Genomic DNA, 17787 nt, shown 5'->3' with positions numbered 1-17787 from the left:
GCTCTACGTGGGAAGAGGTTAATAGACATGCTGATGCGGGTCTTAGAATTATTATTTCATGGTTAGAACATAGTCTCCTTGCACTCAACACTGGTAAAACTAAATATCTATGCTTCAGCAAAACAAAAAGTGGAAGACCCCCAACTGACTTTGGAATACGAGCACATTGCTACCCATGTAATCAGACTCTGAACGTTCCTTGTGATTGCAGTTCATTAATGCAAGCGAACACAGTTAAATACCTTGGCGTAACAATTGACGAAAACATGACATGGGCTTCACATATATCTAACACCAGTATGCGTATTAGGAGACTCATATACATATTTAAAACCTTACGTACCGTTTGCAATACTGATATGCTAATTAAACTTTATAAAACCCTCGGTGAATGTATTCTTAGTTACTGTATCTGCGCATGGGGTTGTGCCTCTAAAACTTTAATGCTGGAGGTTGAGCGGGCTCAACGCGCTTTACTTAAAGTTATTATGTGCTATCCATTTACCTTTCCCACGACTCGCTTATATGAAAAATGTGATGTGCTGTCAGTAAGGAAATTGTATATATTTCAAACATTGCGAAGATACCATAGCAAAACGGTTCCCTTTCTACACACCTGTTCAAAGAGAATTGATAGATGCCCAATTCCTATTATAAAAAGTAGTTTTGCACGTAAGCACTATAATTTCCTTGCACCCTGCCTATACAACCTTTTAAAAAAAGGTACCTTAAAAGACATGACCAATAGAGAAATTAAGACATACATTAAATCTTGGCTAAAAGATTACGACTATGAGGGTACAGAGAAAATATTTCATAAGAATATCTAATTTAAATAAAACAAATTACAAATTAAACACAAACACACACGCACACACACGCATATAAACACGCACACACACAGGCATACAAACACGCTCAGACACACGCATACAAACACGCGCACACCCACAAACAAATCAAATGTACCTACCTAAGCACCCGCCTCAAAAATTTACATAATTCTCTTTTATTTTTATTTTTTTTCATTTATTTATTTCTTTTCTTTCCTTTATATAATTTTCCCTGTAAATTGTCAAACGTTTGTTAATAAGACCATAGATATAGGGAAGACACTGTCTCCTGTAACACAGTTTTAACTACCGCAGGAGACAGGGCTTCACACTCATGAAATGTATACGTTTATTTTGATAAAATAAAGATATTATTATTATTATTATTATTATTATTCTTATGGGATAGAAGCAGGCGTTTCTTTGCGGAAGTTCATGATGTACAATGAACCAGCCTAATTTGCTATGATGATTATATCAAACCATAAACTGCCCACTGCAGGGTACGGGTCTTCTCCCGTTTAGGGTTTAGGTCTACGCTGATCCAGTGTGGATTCCACACGCCTTTAAGAACGTTATGGGAAACTCTGGTTTCTTCGCGATGTTTTCCTTCACCATTCAAGCAAGTGATATTTTAATGACTTAAAACGCACATAAATTAGAAAAGTTAGGGGTTCTGGGAACCCCAAGAAACGTCAAAATAGGATGCTACTGTGGCACAAGCCTCGAGTTAATAAAGATTTTTTTGGAGTGGGAACTTTTGGAGTGTCGGTCCCTTATTTTCTTAACGTATGTTTCGGTACGGAGTCTTTAACCTAGAAAATAAGGAACCGACAATCTTCGCTTCCTGGGCTTACTTAACTGTATCAAATGTGATAAAATGTGAATTGTTTCTTAGTTTCTAATTATATGCTCCTCTGCAATAGTCCAAGGCCTTTCACAGAGATTCGATTAGTACAAATCCAACTATCCTTTATCGACCTTCCCTGGCGCAACGGTTTGCGCTGTGAGTTTGAGTAGGAGGTCCCACGTTCCTTTCCCTGCACAGGCAATTTGGAAACTTATAATTTCTGAATTTTCTCTGGTCTGGTCCGGTGGGAGGCTTTGGCCGAGGTTAGTTACCACCCTACCGACGAAGATGTGCCGCTTAGCGATTTAGTGTTCCGGTGCGATGCCGCGTAAAAACCTATTAGTGTTATGACTACCATACTCCATAACATGTTAGCCCGCTACCATCTTAGACTGCATCATCACTTAACACCAGATGAGATTGCAGTCAAGGGTTAACTGTGTTTATAAAAATAAAAAGAGGAAGTTATACTGTACTGCAAAGCCTGGCTCTATCTAAAATGTAATTATTACATTTACACGTAAGCTGGGTCGCATTGTTCATTTAGGAGTAGGTTTCAGGAATTACTTCGGACCGCTATTAATTACGACCGCTGTCGTCTCAGCATCCTGTCTCCGTGAAGCGTGATGTGAATACTCTTAAATTTAGAATGGAAGGGGTCGTTAAAGTATAACATTTTTACTTAACATATCGGGGTATAATAATTTTTAATTTTACACTGTTTGTGTTATGCTGCATATTGAAGTTGTTTTTATGTTGCAGTGTTGGTCACCCTTGTAATTTTCTATCATTTATTAATTTTAGTTTTTTTTAATTCTATAACAATGGTGTCCACTTAACAATTATTCATTGTAGAGTCTCCTGAAGATGCTCCGGTTTCGGAGTGAAACGTGCGTAGAGGGGACATTGCCAAAGATCGGTTTGGTGTGGAGTATAAGGATTGAAGAAATTATAAACTACACCATACAGATTCACCTGCTTTTCGCGGACTATAGCAAATTAAGCTTAATTTTCAAAATATACCATGGATTTACGCAAAGTTACGGCTGCTTCTATCCAATACATTCAACATTCATTTTCATTCATTTAGCATTCAACGTTATAGAGAATGTATTAGCACAGTACTCCCAAGTCTCGGTTACTTTCAAAGTTCGCCTTCAAAACGTTTGCTCAACCATCTAGGCCAACCGCCTCGCTGTGCATTGAATCCTTTGAGAATTCGCCGTAATACGAGACTGTTTTACTTTGCCTCACTCAAAATTATCTATTCACTTGCAACTCAGAGATGGTTATCGCTATTTTACAACTGAATAGATAATTTATATATATATTTTATTCTACTACTAGCGGACCCGAGCGACTTCGTCCGCGAATGGGTCGACTTAAAAAAATAGTCGCGAACTGTTTTATAGAACTTTGGAGAAACAACAATTCCGACAATTCCAATATACTTACTACATACTTCAAAAATTTAAATAGCTTATAATATATTTCAACTTTGCCTATCCAAAAAACCACGTCCATCTGAAACTCCGTTGGGCCGATTTTGAAAGACAATTGCGGAAAATATAGTAATGCTGTCCTGTAGCAGCTGTTTGCTTTTCCTGGATAAAAAGAAGCCTGTGAGATATTCCAAACTATATTGTAGGTCTCTCAAAATTTCAACCTAATCGGTTCAATCGTTGTGGCGTTAAAGCGTAACAAATGTCCATACATACATCCATCCATCCATGCATCTATCCTCACAAACTTTCGCATTTATAATATTAGTAGGATGGTACGCATGCATTCGATCGTTGTCCCATATGCCTTGCGACTTGCTGTTATCTGTGAAGAATTATGTCCTTGATCTCCGACACTTTTTATCAGATCTTCATTAAAATACAAGCTTAGTAGTGTACACTGTCAAATAAAAAAAGAATTAATAAAATCGGTGCAAATTTAACGGATATATGAAGTAAAATTGATAAATAAATTCATCCCATTTCTATTTTCGGATAATAAACTATAATGTAAAATGATTAATAATAATACAGTGTATCGTTGGTATATCTAATGAAATAAATAAATAAACAAACATACACACTATCACTTCTATAACATAGACTTCACCAGTAGATATTGTAAAGAACGTTCCAAGATATATCCGTTCCTTTGTGCAAAAGGCTGTCGCCCAAACCCTTTAAGGCTTCTGAACGTTTTTCAATAGACACGGGACTGTCTCGCCATTGATAAGAAACCTTTGGAAATATTCCTATTGAGAGCGAAATAGTAATGTGAAATTGAAGCTGGTCTTTTGATGCAACAAAACGAATGCCATGTACCTAAAGTCTATTTTGTCCTACCTGTCTTATAATTTAAACAAACTTTTCATTACTTTTTAGTGTAAAGTTTATTTTTACATAGTTAATAAAATATATATTTTTTTATTAGCATAAAGAAAACCTCGTTTTATTTATACTTTTATTGCACACTACAAGAAATACAAAAAAAAATAAAAGTATAAGAAAACAACGTATACAATGTGTGTGTTATATTTATAAATACATATATTCATTAGCTATCTTAGTATCAATAACGCAAGCTACAGCTCACTTTGGGGCTACATGGCGCGATATGTGTATTTTCGTCGTATATTTATTCTTATTATTATACTCTTGGTCGGAAAATAGAATAGCTCGTGTACAGGGCCCTTTATGCCTGCAACAATGCTTGATATGGCTTGTCAAGGAAAGGCGTCGTCCTTACTCACAATAGGCCATTGTGTAAAATGCCCTCTTTCGGAGATGCACGAACATTTGTTCTTTCCCATTATTATGTCTTCTGCTTCTGAGTGTTGAGTATGTGTTTAAAAAAAACAAATGCGTATAAATAAATAAATACGATGAAATATGTACACAGTGTTACAATAATTATATGAAGTGAAATAATTAAATTTGAGATAACTAACAATTCATATTGGCCAGATATTTTGTCAAATTAATTAGGTTTTTTACAAATACTTACGCTTATAATTATTATTTAATTAATAAATAGTTTTAAAGAAATGTTCATGACATTGAGGTGGTGGGTATTTCGATATACGACTGCATTATCGATACACTTCATTCCTCCGTGGACTCGAACGATGCAAAGATACCTCCCGGTGTCTTCGTCGTTTATATAAACAAAGTAGCTCGAACTGTTTGTACGCTTTTAGATATTTAAAACTACGCAACGGATTTCAAATGCAGTTTTCAGCATTTAGATAGATTCAATAGTCCTATTGTTTGTTTTGGTTTATATGTGGGGCAGTTAGGACTTTAGAGTAATTAATAATAAATTTGATAAGCGGTGATAGCACAGTGGGTAGGACTTCAACTTTTGGGGTGGCGAGTTCGAATCTCAGCACGCAACTCTAACTTTTCTAAGTTACGTGCGTTTTAAGCAATCAAAATATCACTTGCTTCAACTGTGAAGGAAAACATTCTCGATGGTGTGTGAAGTCCACCAATCCACACTGGGCCAGCGTGGTGGCCTTAACCCCTCTTATTGTGGAAGGAGACCACAATGAGAAGGGGTAATGGGGGGCAATGGGTTTATATGATGAATAATAAAATTCCATGGTTCATTAATTTTATCTATCTCGTAAGGTTAAGGCAGCGTTTGCAATGTTAGCGCACAAAAATAAATCTACGCCTTTTCAATCATCTATCCATTGCTGAAAACCGCAATAAAATCTTAGTTCAAAAGATCTAAACGTACCAAGGGCGGAGAAGAAGATCAATATACAGTAGATTACTTACCACCAATACGGGTTAACAACAATAATTATATCGTACTTTCCCTTTTAACGATAAGTTTTAGAAAACAGAAACCGATTTTTTAACGAACATTTGTACGGAACTGTTCAACGGCCAGGGTTGTCAGTTAGAATGACCAACTGATATCTAAGTTTTTACTCGCAACTGTTAAAGAGTTAAAGATATTAATTCTGTGGACGGCAGATCTAAGGTAAAAAACCTCATCATAAATTCATCGTGTTATAATACAATTGACTTTAAACATGCACTGATGACAACAAACTAGCCGCAGAGAAGATTTTGGACGGTACCGCTAAGGTCATGATAAAAATCCAACCGAATTTGTGTTCCTTCAAAAAAATAAGTTCAGCTTTCTAAGTAATGGTAATTTTATATAAGTTCAGCTTTCTAAGTAATGGTAATTTTATTTTGTTACTCTTTAAAGTTATTTTTCTATTTTTTAACAATAAGTATTCTGCATTGTTTAATGAGAAAATTGGTATACTATTATATTGTTATTGTATGTGTAATAAATACTAGATCTACCATTACCTAAGTTTAAACAATGTATTAAAACACATTTAGCCAATCGTGATTACTACACGATTGATTAATTCATTAAAGACAAGACTTGCAAGCAGGCCCTTCCGCTGTCATCTCTCACAAAAAAGAAAAATTCTAAAGATTGTTAAACTATAAAATGATGTGGGAAAAGAGCAATCTGCTGAGTTTCTTGCCGGCTCTTCTCAGTGGAATCTGGCTTCCGTACCAGTGGAAGAGTCACAACAAACAGACTGACTTGTCGTTTCAAAAGTGCTTATAAACCTACTTGAAATAAATGAATTTTGAATTTGAATTTTTATGTGCACCAATCCGCACTTGGCCAACGCTGTAAACTACGGCCTAAACACTTCTCATTCTGAAATCCGTGCCCTGTTACAATGTGTCGAAAAAAATAAAGATTGGTTTATAATGATATCTTGTGAGTCTAACACTGGGGCGTTGATGAGTCAGTCAGTTAGTTTATTAGAACCGCTTTTCAAATGATAATTTCATTACACAATTAATTCCATTGTATCATTGATACGTGTAGGTGCAGTACTAACAATTGATAACCCTATTGCAACGGTAGTGCCCCGCCTCATGTGGATCAGACCGAATCACGCGCACCCAAAAAACACAAAACTGCTACGAACAACGCGCGCTATTTTAGTTCCTACATCCACGTAACAAGGACATTTATCGCCTGCACACAGTTGAAGGTAATTAAATTGGTATAGAGAAATTTATCGCCTTGATTCCATGAATCTCTGCCTACGAAAATAAGAGTGCTTTTGCTTTTCTCATTGGCGCCGGTAACCTGAACAAATGCATGATAAATTCTCAATTAACTACGTTAATTGGAAACAGCCTGCATGGCATACATTTGCTAAAGTAATTTCTTTATCACACTATATGTCACTTTCATCTATGCTTATAATAAAACTGTAACTGGAAGATTTCTGTATATTTAATTTATTTCGAAATTTTGACCGGGGCATGCTTTATAATCGATTTTTATTTCATTTTTCTGTCTGTTTGTCTGTCCGGGCATTACGTGCAAAGTTCTGAACGGATTTAAATAAAATTTGGTATAGTGGTAGCTTATATTCCGGGTTAACTTAAAGGTTACTTTTTATTCCGGAAAAACAAGCAGCACAAGCAGCCGCAGCGTGCGTGTATTTGTGTCTGTTTGTTTGTGTGGGTGTCTATTGTGTGGTGACATTCCTATCATGGTCCTTAATCCTAACACGTAATCCTTATCCAAATAAATAGTTTTATAATTAAAATTGATCATGTACCTCTCCAAATTCAAATTCCTCTTTAAATTATTCAAATTGGATCGTTTAGAAGTTACGACGGGCTAAAAGCAAAAAAAAATGCCGAAGGGCCGCGTATTATATTGTTTGGAAATAAAACTGGACCCGGTAGATGGCGCTGCAATTAGGTTCTAGGTTTTTTAATATATTAAAACCGATAATAACCGAGTTGATGCAGACGAATTTGCGCGGGTCAGCTAGTATTAAATATGTAGACAGCCGATTGGCGTAGTGGCAGCGACCCTGCTTTCTGAGTGCGTGGTGGATCCGATCTTAACCCCTTCTCATTGTGGGAGGAAACCTCTGCCCTGTAGTGGGCCGGTAATGGGTTGATATTATGACGATGATGTAGATGAATTAAACATATATATTATATATTATACTTGTGCTCGTTACATAGTAAATACATATCGCAAGTTAAAGTACATAACCTACTTGAAAGTAAAATATGTTACTAAAATTAATGTGTACGCGAGACGTGTTGCTCAATTAGAGGTAGGGTGAATTCCTCCCAAATGCGACATAAGTTAGGGAGAAATAATATAATCAAGGCGTCAGATAGGGAAAATAATTTGCGTGTATCAACAGTGTCATTAAGACTCGAGACGTTAAGCGTTCATTTACCAGCGTAGGATCGCGAAATTTATCTATAGATTGTTGTTGTTGAAAAATAATTGTTGTTCGCTAGTCTCACTAAAACTCGAGAACGGCTGGATCGATTTGGCTCATTTAGGTCTTGAAATATTAGTGGAAGTATAGGGAAGGATTAAACGTTGTTAAAATAGTAATATGTTTTAAATTATACCGTACGTGTGTTTGTATGTTCCAATGGATTACATGTTGGTTTAAAAACACAAAACGCGGTGGAAAAAAAGCCAAGACGACGTCTACCGGATCCACTAGTATCTATATATATTATATATGCTATACAACTAGCTTGGTTTTAAACTGCAATAACCATGAATTGTAACAAAATATGTCTGTAAGCATAGGTAAGATGAGCCGCGATACACCCCCTACCACCCCTATCTTACTCTTTCCCCTAGGGGAGAGCCCCTATCTTATAAACTGCATATTATTTTTATAATAAAGAAATACGTACCTTGTTTATATATTTTCGCAGTAACGTAACAGTGATGTGAGGTGAAAACTTGATTAAATAAATTTATACCCAAGCTAGAGGTAAATTAGAGGAAAAGCAAATTTCTCCCAGGCGAGGCATAAGTTAGTAGGAAATAATTAAGACGAAAGGTAAGACTTGACATTAGCAGCGACGGATTGCGTGCTTTCTCTCTATTTAGGAGGACAATTACTCTCGCGTAATATTGCCTTATTGTGATTAAGATTTGTTGTAAAGAAAACCGCTAAGAATAAATCCTTACGAAGGTGCGATCCAACGTTGATGTTTCCTGGGAACCGTCGCAACTAAGCAATTATTTTCCAATTACAACCTCATGCTTATGTATTTATACATATACATATATATACTATATTATACATATAAATATACATACTCATATATATGATTTATCTATATATAATATATAGTATTAGTATGTAAAGTACATCCCTACTTCCCTACTAATATTATAAATGTGAATGTAAGTTTGTTTGTTACGCTTTCACGCAAAAACTACTAAACTGATCATCACGAAACTTTGTACACATATTTCTGAAGGTATTAGAATTAATATAGGATGCTTTTTATCCCGAAATTAAGCTCAGTTATTTTGTGAGAGGGGTAGAAGTTGTTTGATGATTTTACACCATAAAGCCGTCAAACGATAACCGATTTAAATAATTAGTTTTGTACTTTAGAGGTTATAATGTCTGTTTAAATTTGCCCAAATTTCGTGTAGACCTGATGAATGTGATTGGAGATAGAGGACACAACTCCTCAGCGGACGGCAGCCAACCCGTCATTTAAGGCTTCCTAAATACACAAAGTGCGTAGAATAAAACCTAAATCGAATGCCACATGTCTTTTGAAAAACAAAAACAAACGCAGACGAAGTCGCGGGCGACAGCTAGTGTAATATATATAAATTATTTAATTTAGATTGAATGTTGCACTATCCCGTTTTCCGTACCATGCTTCATCAATCAAAGGTTGTCTTTAGGAGATCGCTTCAAGCGATAAGGCCGCCTTTGCGCAAGTATATTTATTAACTTTTTTTTTGTTTCATTTGTAATAAAGACTTTCTAGCTATCTACCTAACTAATGTCTATCTATCTATCTATCTCATGACTCTTTGTTTGGCTAACCCTTTTGACATGCTATCACACAATCAATAGCCATCTAATCCAGTGCTGTACTAATGGACAAAAGTCTTCTCCCAACGCGAGGGTTTTCACATAAACACCACGAGTCAGAGTGGTTGGCGATCGCAGTATATGATAGTAGTAGAACAGAGGACGCTGCTGCCCGCTCTCCGTTATATTCCCTTAGTCGCGTCGTACGACACCCGCGCGAAATACATTACGTACTTACGTAGTGTATCCTCAATGGAAACTTGCGCGAGTAGATGGGCAACGCTATGAAAACTAAACACGTTAAAAACTCATTTGCCAGCGACAGCTAGTGTGCATGAGCGAGCAGTCTGTTGATTAGAGGGTAAACTGCGTAAAATTGATGGCTTATCGCGCTATGGGATCACGGATTACGTAGCTATGTAGGATTAACTAAGCGTTATAACCTTGATCTGGTTTTATACAAGTTCTATTATGGATCACGAGGATCCTGGCTCCAATTCGTCAGAGGCAAATACTTCATTATATGAACCCACTACAGGGAACGGGTCTCCTCCCACAATGAGAAAGGGTTAAGACCCGGAACCCACCACGCTTGCCCAGTGCGGATTGGTGGACTTCACATACCTTTGAGAACATTATGTAGAACTCAGGCATGCCGGTTTTCTCACGATGTTTTCCTTCGCCGTTGAAGCAAGTGATATTTAATTACTTACAATGCACATAACTTAGAAAATTTAGAGGTCGGAGAAAGGGAAAGAGTTGGGATTCGAACTGAACTGTGTTGATATGATGATGATGATGATGATGATGATGATGATGAATATTTATCACTATAAATTATAAATCTTAAGTGACTTATGTATACTCTATGAACTCTTTATATTTTTATTTTTATTTAAAGTTAATTCTAGGAAGCGTTCTTAGCTATGCTTGATGAATATCTGCTCAATATAGCTGACACCACAATATGGCGGAATATATATTCTTTCAAAACTCCCTCAATATGGGTACCACTTTATTTCTCGTTTCAGCTATTTACTTCAGTCTGTTGAACTCTACGTTCTACAGTCGCTATTCACGCACTAATGAGTCCAATCTTAGCAAACGGAATTATTAACCTTCTCTCTTTGTTGTTCAGCCTACACGTGCCACACAACGCCTAGGATAGTGCAAAATGTACAATAGAAAGAAAAGATTTTCAACACCTTTGTTCCAAACGTACGTAAACAGGTTTTAATTAAAGATGGACATAAACTTATGAAAGCCTGCCAAGTACCTACTGTAAAGAGTTCCTGAAACTAATATCTTTGGCTTTTTAAAGTAGTGCTATTTGCAAGTGAACACAATTTGCGTGGATGCTCAAGTTCGAAATAAAATATATTTGTATAGGTTTAAGTTATATTTCGGCTTTTTATTTGGTAACACTATATCAAACCACTCTTTAACCATTTCCTTCCTGGTGCTACTAACTGTAAGACAGAACAGTAGCGGTCATTCAACCCAGTCTACGCTCACACAAAGAAACCGCTGTTTCCCTTGTATACCGGTTTCTTATATTAACCACATTCACTTTAAAGTGAACTTATTATATGAATATTAACTGATTTCCAAGACCCACTATGGCGCATACAAGACTTAAACTTCATTATCATACACCGACGGACGGACTGGACATTTGTAGGGAAGTTTTAGTAGTAGTATTCTGTGACAGAGTTTGTCCAGCGAAGTACTACCTTCATGTCTTTTTCTGCCGCCAAGCAGCATTGCTGTGGCTGCAGTGCTAGCACGGGCGGGAGATAAAAATTATATCCCCCGATTATATCCCCTTATTATTAATGTGCCCACCTGCTAAATGACTGGAACATGGAATAGGAGATACCCCCGTTTATTAATACACATATATTATTTGGATATTATTTCCACTTGTGAGTTAGTGCTCTGAGAGTTGATAAAGCTGTGGGAGAATATAATTTTATATCCTTTCCCTAGGGATATAATTTTCTCCTGCCCATGCTAGCCGTGCTGAAATCCGTTGTTGCTGGTGGAATTACAGGCATACGATTCTTAACACTGTGTACAACGTTTTCTACTTAGCATTAGGGGGGCATCGTCTGGGTCTGTCAATTAGAACTATTATGTGATATACATAGTTTTTTATGATATGAAGTATAAGATTAATATATTATGGTAGGTAGGTTTTTTATGAAGGCTATCTTAATAAAAACGCATCGCAAATTCAAAATCAAATTACAAAATTCATTTATTTCATGTAATCCTAATATAAGCATTTTTAAAAAGGTCGCTAAACTAAAAGTCGGTGGAAAAGGTTTTGTTCTTTGTACCACCAACACTTTGTACCACGTTGGCGTGGTTCATAATTCAATTTGTGTGTATGTATGGAAAATTTCGTTTCGGAACCTCTCTCGGAATGTATATGCAAAACTCATAATGTATTACAATTATATTAATACCCTGTTAATTGAAACTGGTCTGCTTCGTACACAAGGTCACTTTCATTAAGACGCCACTGAGATTTCATTAGTAAGTTAGCATTAGATTAGTGCCCACAGACAGCAGTACCTATTAGTACTCCATAAATTTAAAGTCGCTAAATGACGTATCATCATCGTCCTCAGCCAAGCAGTGGGATGCTAATCATCCTTTCTCTTATAGAAGAGAGCTTTTCTTGCTGATCTGGAAATGGAGCCCAAAACCTCGCAGTCCTAGGATAGTTGAACAAGCTAACCTCTAGACCTACGATGCAATCTAAAATCTCACCTGGCGTTGTAAGTGATGATGCAGTTTAAAATAGTCGTGGGATTATATTCTGAAAATTAAGCTTAAATTTGCTACACTCCGCGAAATGCAGGAGAATCTGTGTGATGTAATTTATAATTTCTTCAATCCTTATACTCCACACCAAACAGATCTTCGACAATGTATCCTGGACGCACGTTTTGCTCCGAAACCGGAGCATCCTCAGGAGATGTTGACTATACAATGAATAATTGTTAAGATCACTTAAATATAAATAAATATATGTATACTACGACAATAAACACATCGCCATCTAGCCCCAAAGTAAGCGTAGCTTGTGTACTTAGATGCCTGATGAATATTTTTATGAATTATATACATTAATACTTAGAATATATATAATTATATATACAAACTCCCAAACACTGAAACACATTCATACTCATCACACAAACATTTTCCAGTAGTGGGAATCGAACCCACGGCCTTGGGTTCAGAAAGCAGGGTCGCTGCAAACTGCGCCAATCGGCCGTCCAACAATTATTCATTTTAAAGTCATGGATTCTCGCAAAGTAACGCCTGCTTCGATCCAATAGTCGTGGGATTACTTATTTAGGGTATGGCAGTCATGTTGAACTCATTCGATCAATTCTTTTACTACAAAAGAGATATCAATTCTACTAATATTATAAATGCGAGTGTGTTTGTTTGTCCATCAATAATGCAGCAACAGAGCAACGGATTTACGTGAATTTTTGCATAGAGGTAGTTTATAGGCTCGAGCAGTGTCGTGCATAGAGGGCACAGATTATGCAGATGATATAAAATGAAGAAAATCCCCAGTATGAGTAATAAATACTTGAGGGTAGGCTTTTTATAACTCTTGCATTGTCTACCCTTAAGTTTTTATAACTCGTACTGGAGATTTTCTTCATTTTCAGATGATAATCTGCATACCCTGTGCATACCCTCTATGAACGCCACAGGGTCCGAAAGTGACATTGGCTACTTTTTATCCTGGAAAAAAGTAAAGCTCGTATGGGAAGGTACGCTTACGCTTAACGCTCACGCTCTCGCTCGCGCTTGCTTGCTTGCTTGCAGGCTTGCTCGCGTGCTTGCATTTTTCCGGGATAAAAAGTAGCCCATATAGCTTATAATTTATCTCTATGGCTTTATATTGCTGCTTGAATGAAGGACAAAACGTAAGCGTAAATATTCGTACCTGTGTTATGATTATAATATTTAACACAACACAAGGCCAGAGACACTAGTGCTAGCCGGGGTACACTTCGAACACCCGTGCTTCTCACATGGGCAGCTAAACGTGGCATGTTCGCCTGTGTCGAATGCTCTAAATATAAATATCTTAGCGGTAAATGGAAAGACACACAGCATTGTTTACACAAGCGGCCTGAAATAGTTCACTGTTCTGTATATATATTTCAAATTACCACGCGAGCCACAGGTAAATGCTAGTCTGTATATAATAAACATTGTATATTAAACATCACAACAAAAGCAATATGGGTTTTATAATTTCTGAATTTTATCTAGTCTTGTTACGATCCTACCGATAGACGTGCGGCTAAGCGACTTAGCGTTGAGAATCCAATTCGGGGTGCTTATGTTAACTGTCATACCCCTAACTTGTTAGCCCGTTACCATCTTGGACTGTCACATTTACCATCAAGTGAGTTTGCATTCAAGGGCGAATTGTGGAGGATTAACAAAATATATTTTTATACTTTTAACTGATTTATTTTTATTATATCTTCACTTGGTGTAAATATCAAATGTTTAATTTTAAAATGAATATAAAAATAGTAGCTAAATGCATCATCAGCTTTAAAAGGCATTTAATAATTTCAGCATCGCGTCGGCGCGACGATACTTGGACTGTGGCTTAATGGCCAAGCAATCAGGCTGGATATATTGCGGGTTCTGAAACTTTTATATGCCTCTTAAAATTATATATTTGATCATTTGATTTATCTATATATATAAAAGAGAAAGTGTGTGGGTATGTTCCGGTAGTATAGGCTCCAAAACGGCTGGACCGATTTCAATGAAACTTTCAGTGAATCTCCAGATTGACCTGGCGAGTAATCCTGTAAAGTTTGGTGACGATCGGAGCACTCCTATTTTTGAACTGTCAAACTGTCATATACAGCTTTTATTTACTATGATGATATTCTATTGTTGGGTGTACATGGCTGTAGATAATGATCTTCACCCGCTCGAGAAGAGAATAGAAGAGAATGAATACGGAGAGAAATAAATGATTTAATATATTATGAGATTTAAATTAAAAATTTAATGATGTAAGTTTATTGTTTAAATAAAATAAAGCAAAATCTAGCCCGGCGAAGTGGGCTGGGTACGCTAGTATCCTTTTAAGAGAATGAATGATAAATATCAATAGTCCAATGCTCATAATTTAGCTAGTAACATTATACAGCTCGTAAATAATGTATTAATCTTCAATTGGCCAAATTGTATACCTTTTGTTAAATTTTTACTGTTAATTTGTTATGTTTATGTGGTGTACAATAAAAGTGTATTCATTCATTCATTCATTCATTCATTCATTCATTCATTCATTCATTCATTCATTCATTCATTCATTCATTGGGATATACAACACCTTATTCATCATTCACCTATTATCGGCCCACTACAGGGCACGAGTCTTCTCCCACAATAAGAAGAGTTAAGCCTTAGTACACCATTCGGCATGCAGGTTTCCTCACGATGTATCCCTTCACCGTTAAAGCAAGTAATATTTTAATAACTTAAAACGCACATAACACAGAAAAGTTGGATCCTGCGTGCTGGGATTCAAACTCAGCCCCCTTTAAGGGAAGTATATGTCCTGCCCATTGGATCAGCTTTTAAAAAACCCTAGGGTGACCAAGTTAACCTTGTTTTTTTTAGTTTCACATTTTTTTTAACTTAAATCAGTTTTTATAAAGTAACATTTGTAGCTGAAATTAATAACATTTAAATTATTTAAATCTAATTCTTGTTAAATATCACTGATTAGTAGACATTTGTACTATGAAAACCATTTTATTAAACAATGTTTTAATTGTTTCAAAAAATAAGAACGCATCAAACTTTTTTTTCTTAAGATAAAAAATACCCAAATTAAAAACGGCAAAAAAAAAATTATGACACCGTATTTTTAAAAACTTATGTACATATAAAGGTTTGCAAACAATCTTTTCCCTTTATCATTTAGGTATAGATTAAGCTTTAATATGATTATTTTATTGAAATACTGTCAATTTGTTGCAGGTCGGAGACCGGAGCAGACGTCACCACGCTACCATCATGACGCTGCACTGGTGGATGCACTGGTTCTGGGTGACAATGCTCCTCATCGTTATAGGTAATAAACGAATTTTCTCAATGTGCTAGAGTGTCGACATTTTGAAAACGCAGCTGAAGACCCCTTTTTTATATAAGGAAAGTGCCTGACATATACCACTGCAAACATATAAAACTGAAAACGGAGAGGTTATGTGGGACTTGCACACTAAACACACCACTAAAAAGAATTGGGTGTATTGCAACTACGGTAAAAGTGAAACGTTTTTCCACATTAAAGACATTTAATGAAAAATTTTCGGAATAATTTTCCATTAAGGGTATAAAAATCGCTTCATCAATCTTTATTTTATACTTGGAAAATGGGATGAATGACTAATATTTTTATTGAACTCCTCTGTGTTTTAAAGTACGACTTAGATAATACTTAACAATTATTTAGATGATATACACATATTAAAAAACTGAAAACAATATTACATAATCATTTTGATACGTTTTTCAATTATTTTCAATCATTCTATTAACAATTCCACCTTCATCATGTGTTTCACAGTTTACAAATGTTAACAATATTTTATGGAGCACTGGCAGAAATGAGTGATAGTCTATTCACTACACGGTCAGCTGATCCGAACTATAGGCGGCCGACCGTCACGCGACATGCAACACACAGTCGAAAAAGTCTGAGACGATGTAATGAGACCAGAGAAAAAAACTCTCTGTGTCTCTCGACGGATCTAGAGGCGAGGGTACGAGCGATGTGTAGTCACCGTACTCTCGCCAAGGTTCTGACTCTCCAATTTTTGGTGGATCTCACCGTAGTCTGCTCCCTGACCGATCTACCAGGAAGGCACGCGAGGATCACGGCACATTTTCGCAGGTCTGCCATTCGTTGGGTGGCAAAATTTAGCTTTGGTAGATTATGTGGACAGACGTCATAAAACAAAAAGCAGGGAATAACAGGATACAGAGGGAGAGCGGGATAGCTTAAAGTCGAAGCATAATCGAATTATTATTTTCATTTTAGGGACTTATACGTATATCCGTAAAAGCGGTAGTGGCCTTGGTTGGATGGTTAAGACCTTCCTTCCAGGGAGAGTTTGGCACGCCCCTCTAGTTTTCGGAGTTATGTGCTTTAAGCAATAAAATAAATATCATTTGTTTCAACGGTCAAACAAAACATGAGTAAAACAAAACAAAATGAAATTATAGTGGAGTATTTCTTTAATTACACTACAAGTTAAGCCATGAAGATGGTAGCGTGCTAACCTGTTGAGGAGTATGGCAGTTATTTTAAACCCATGGCCCTAATCGTTTCCTAAAGATGTTTTCCTTGAATGACCGAGTCATCCGGATGTCATCTTTGTACCCAATTCCGCCAATATATTAACGAACACTTTTACTTTTATCTTTATATATATATTTCTTGTGTGCATATATATGTCACTGAACTCCTCCTACACGGCTGGATCGATTTTAATGAATTTTTTGGTATGCGTTTGGGTGGCACCGTGGATGGTTTAGATTCACAAACCAGCCCGACCCCACATTATATTATTCATCATATAATGTAGGTATACTTAAACCATTTCACTCTTGTTTGTTTCGAGCAACAACTGTTACTGATAAACACTCATGTTTGTTTCGAGCGACAAACTTAATAAACAGTTTACGTCGTTAGACATTTACGTAACTTCGACATATTTGCTGTTCCCATAAACTGACATTCAAGTTAAAGGTCAGACGCGGAACGTGACTAGCTACAACTAATACATAAAACATAAAGCGTCCGTATTATTAAATTAGGAAATAACTTATAATACTTTGATAACGCAACCAAACGTGACACTACCACGCTGTATCTTTAAGTCGATGATAAAATTGCCAATTTTTTTTATTTTATAATAAAAATGGCAGCAATCAATGTCATGTCATGGAATAACAAAAGTAAAAGAGAAAACTTTTAAAAATGACCACGGCACGTAAATAATTTAAAAGCTAACAAAAAAAATATTTAAAAACCTAGTAAAAAGACTGTACCAAAAAAAGGTGATAAATAAGTACACAAGTAAAGTAAATAAAAAAAAGTTAGTTCATGTTTGATATGCTTATTGAAAGAG

At 36.1% G+C, this 17787-nt stretch overlaps 1 protein-coding gene across 3 annotated transcripts in view; it reads left to right on the top strand.

The window, feature by feature from the left end:
* The window catches only part of LOC120629868, a 100260-nt gene that overhangs the window by 69529 nt on the left and 12944 nt on the right, over positions 1 to 17787 (top strand). For all 3 annotated transcript variants that reach the window (XM_039898960.1, XM_039898945.1, XM_039898952.1), the window contains one exon: positions 15632 to 15725. In XM_039898960.1, the coding sequence (XP_039754894.1) occupies positions 15668 to 15725 (58 nt within the window). In that variant the 5' untranslated portion in view covers positions 15632 to 15667. The remainder of the gene's footprint in view (positions 1 to 15631; positions 15726 to 17787) is intronic.

This window comes from Pararge aegeria, chromosome 2 (genome assembly GCF_905163445.1).
Source record: "Pararge aegeria chromosome 2, ilParAegt1.1, whole genome shotgun sequence".
NCBI lineage: Eukaryota > Metazoa > Arthropoda > Insecta > Lepidoptera > Nymphalidae > Pararge > Pararge aegeria.
The sequence above is the reverse complement of the archived record's forward strand: the minus strand, read 5'-3'. Positions and strand labels throughout refer to the sequence as shown.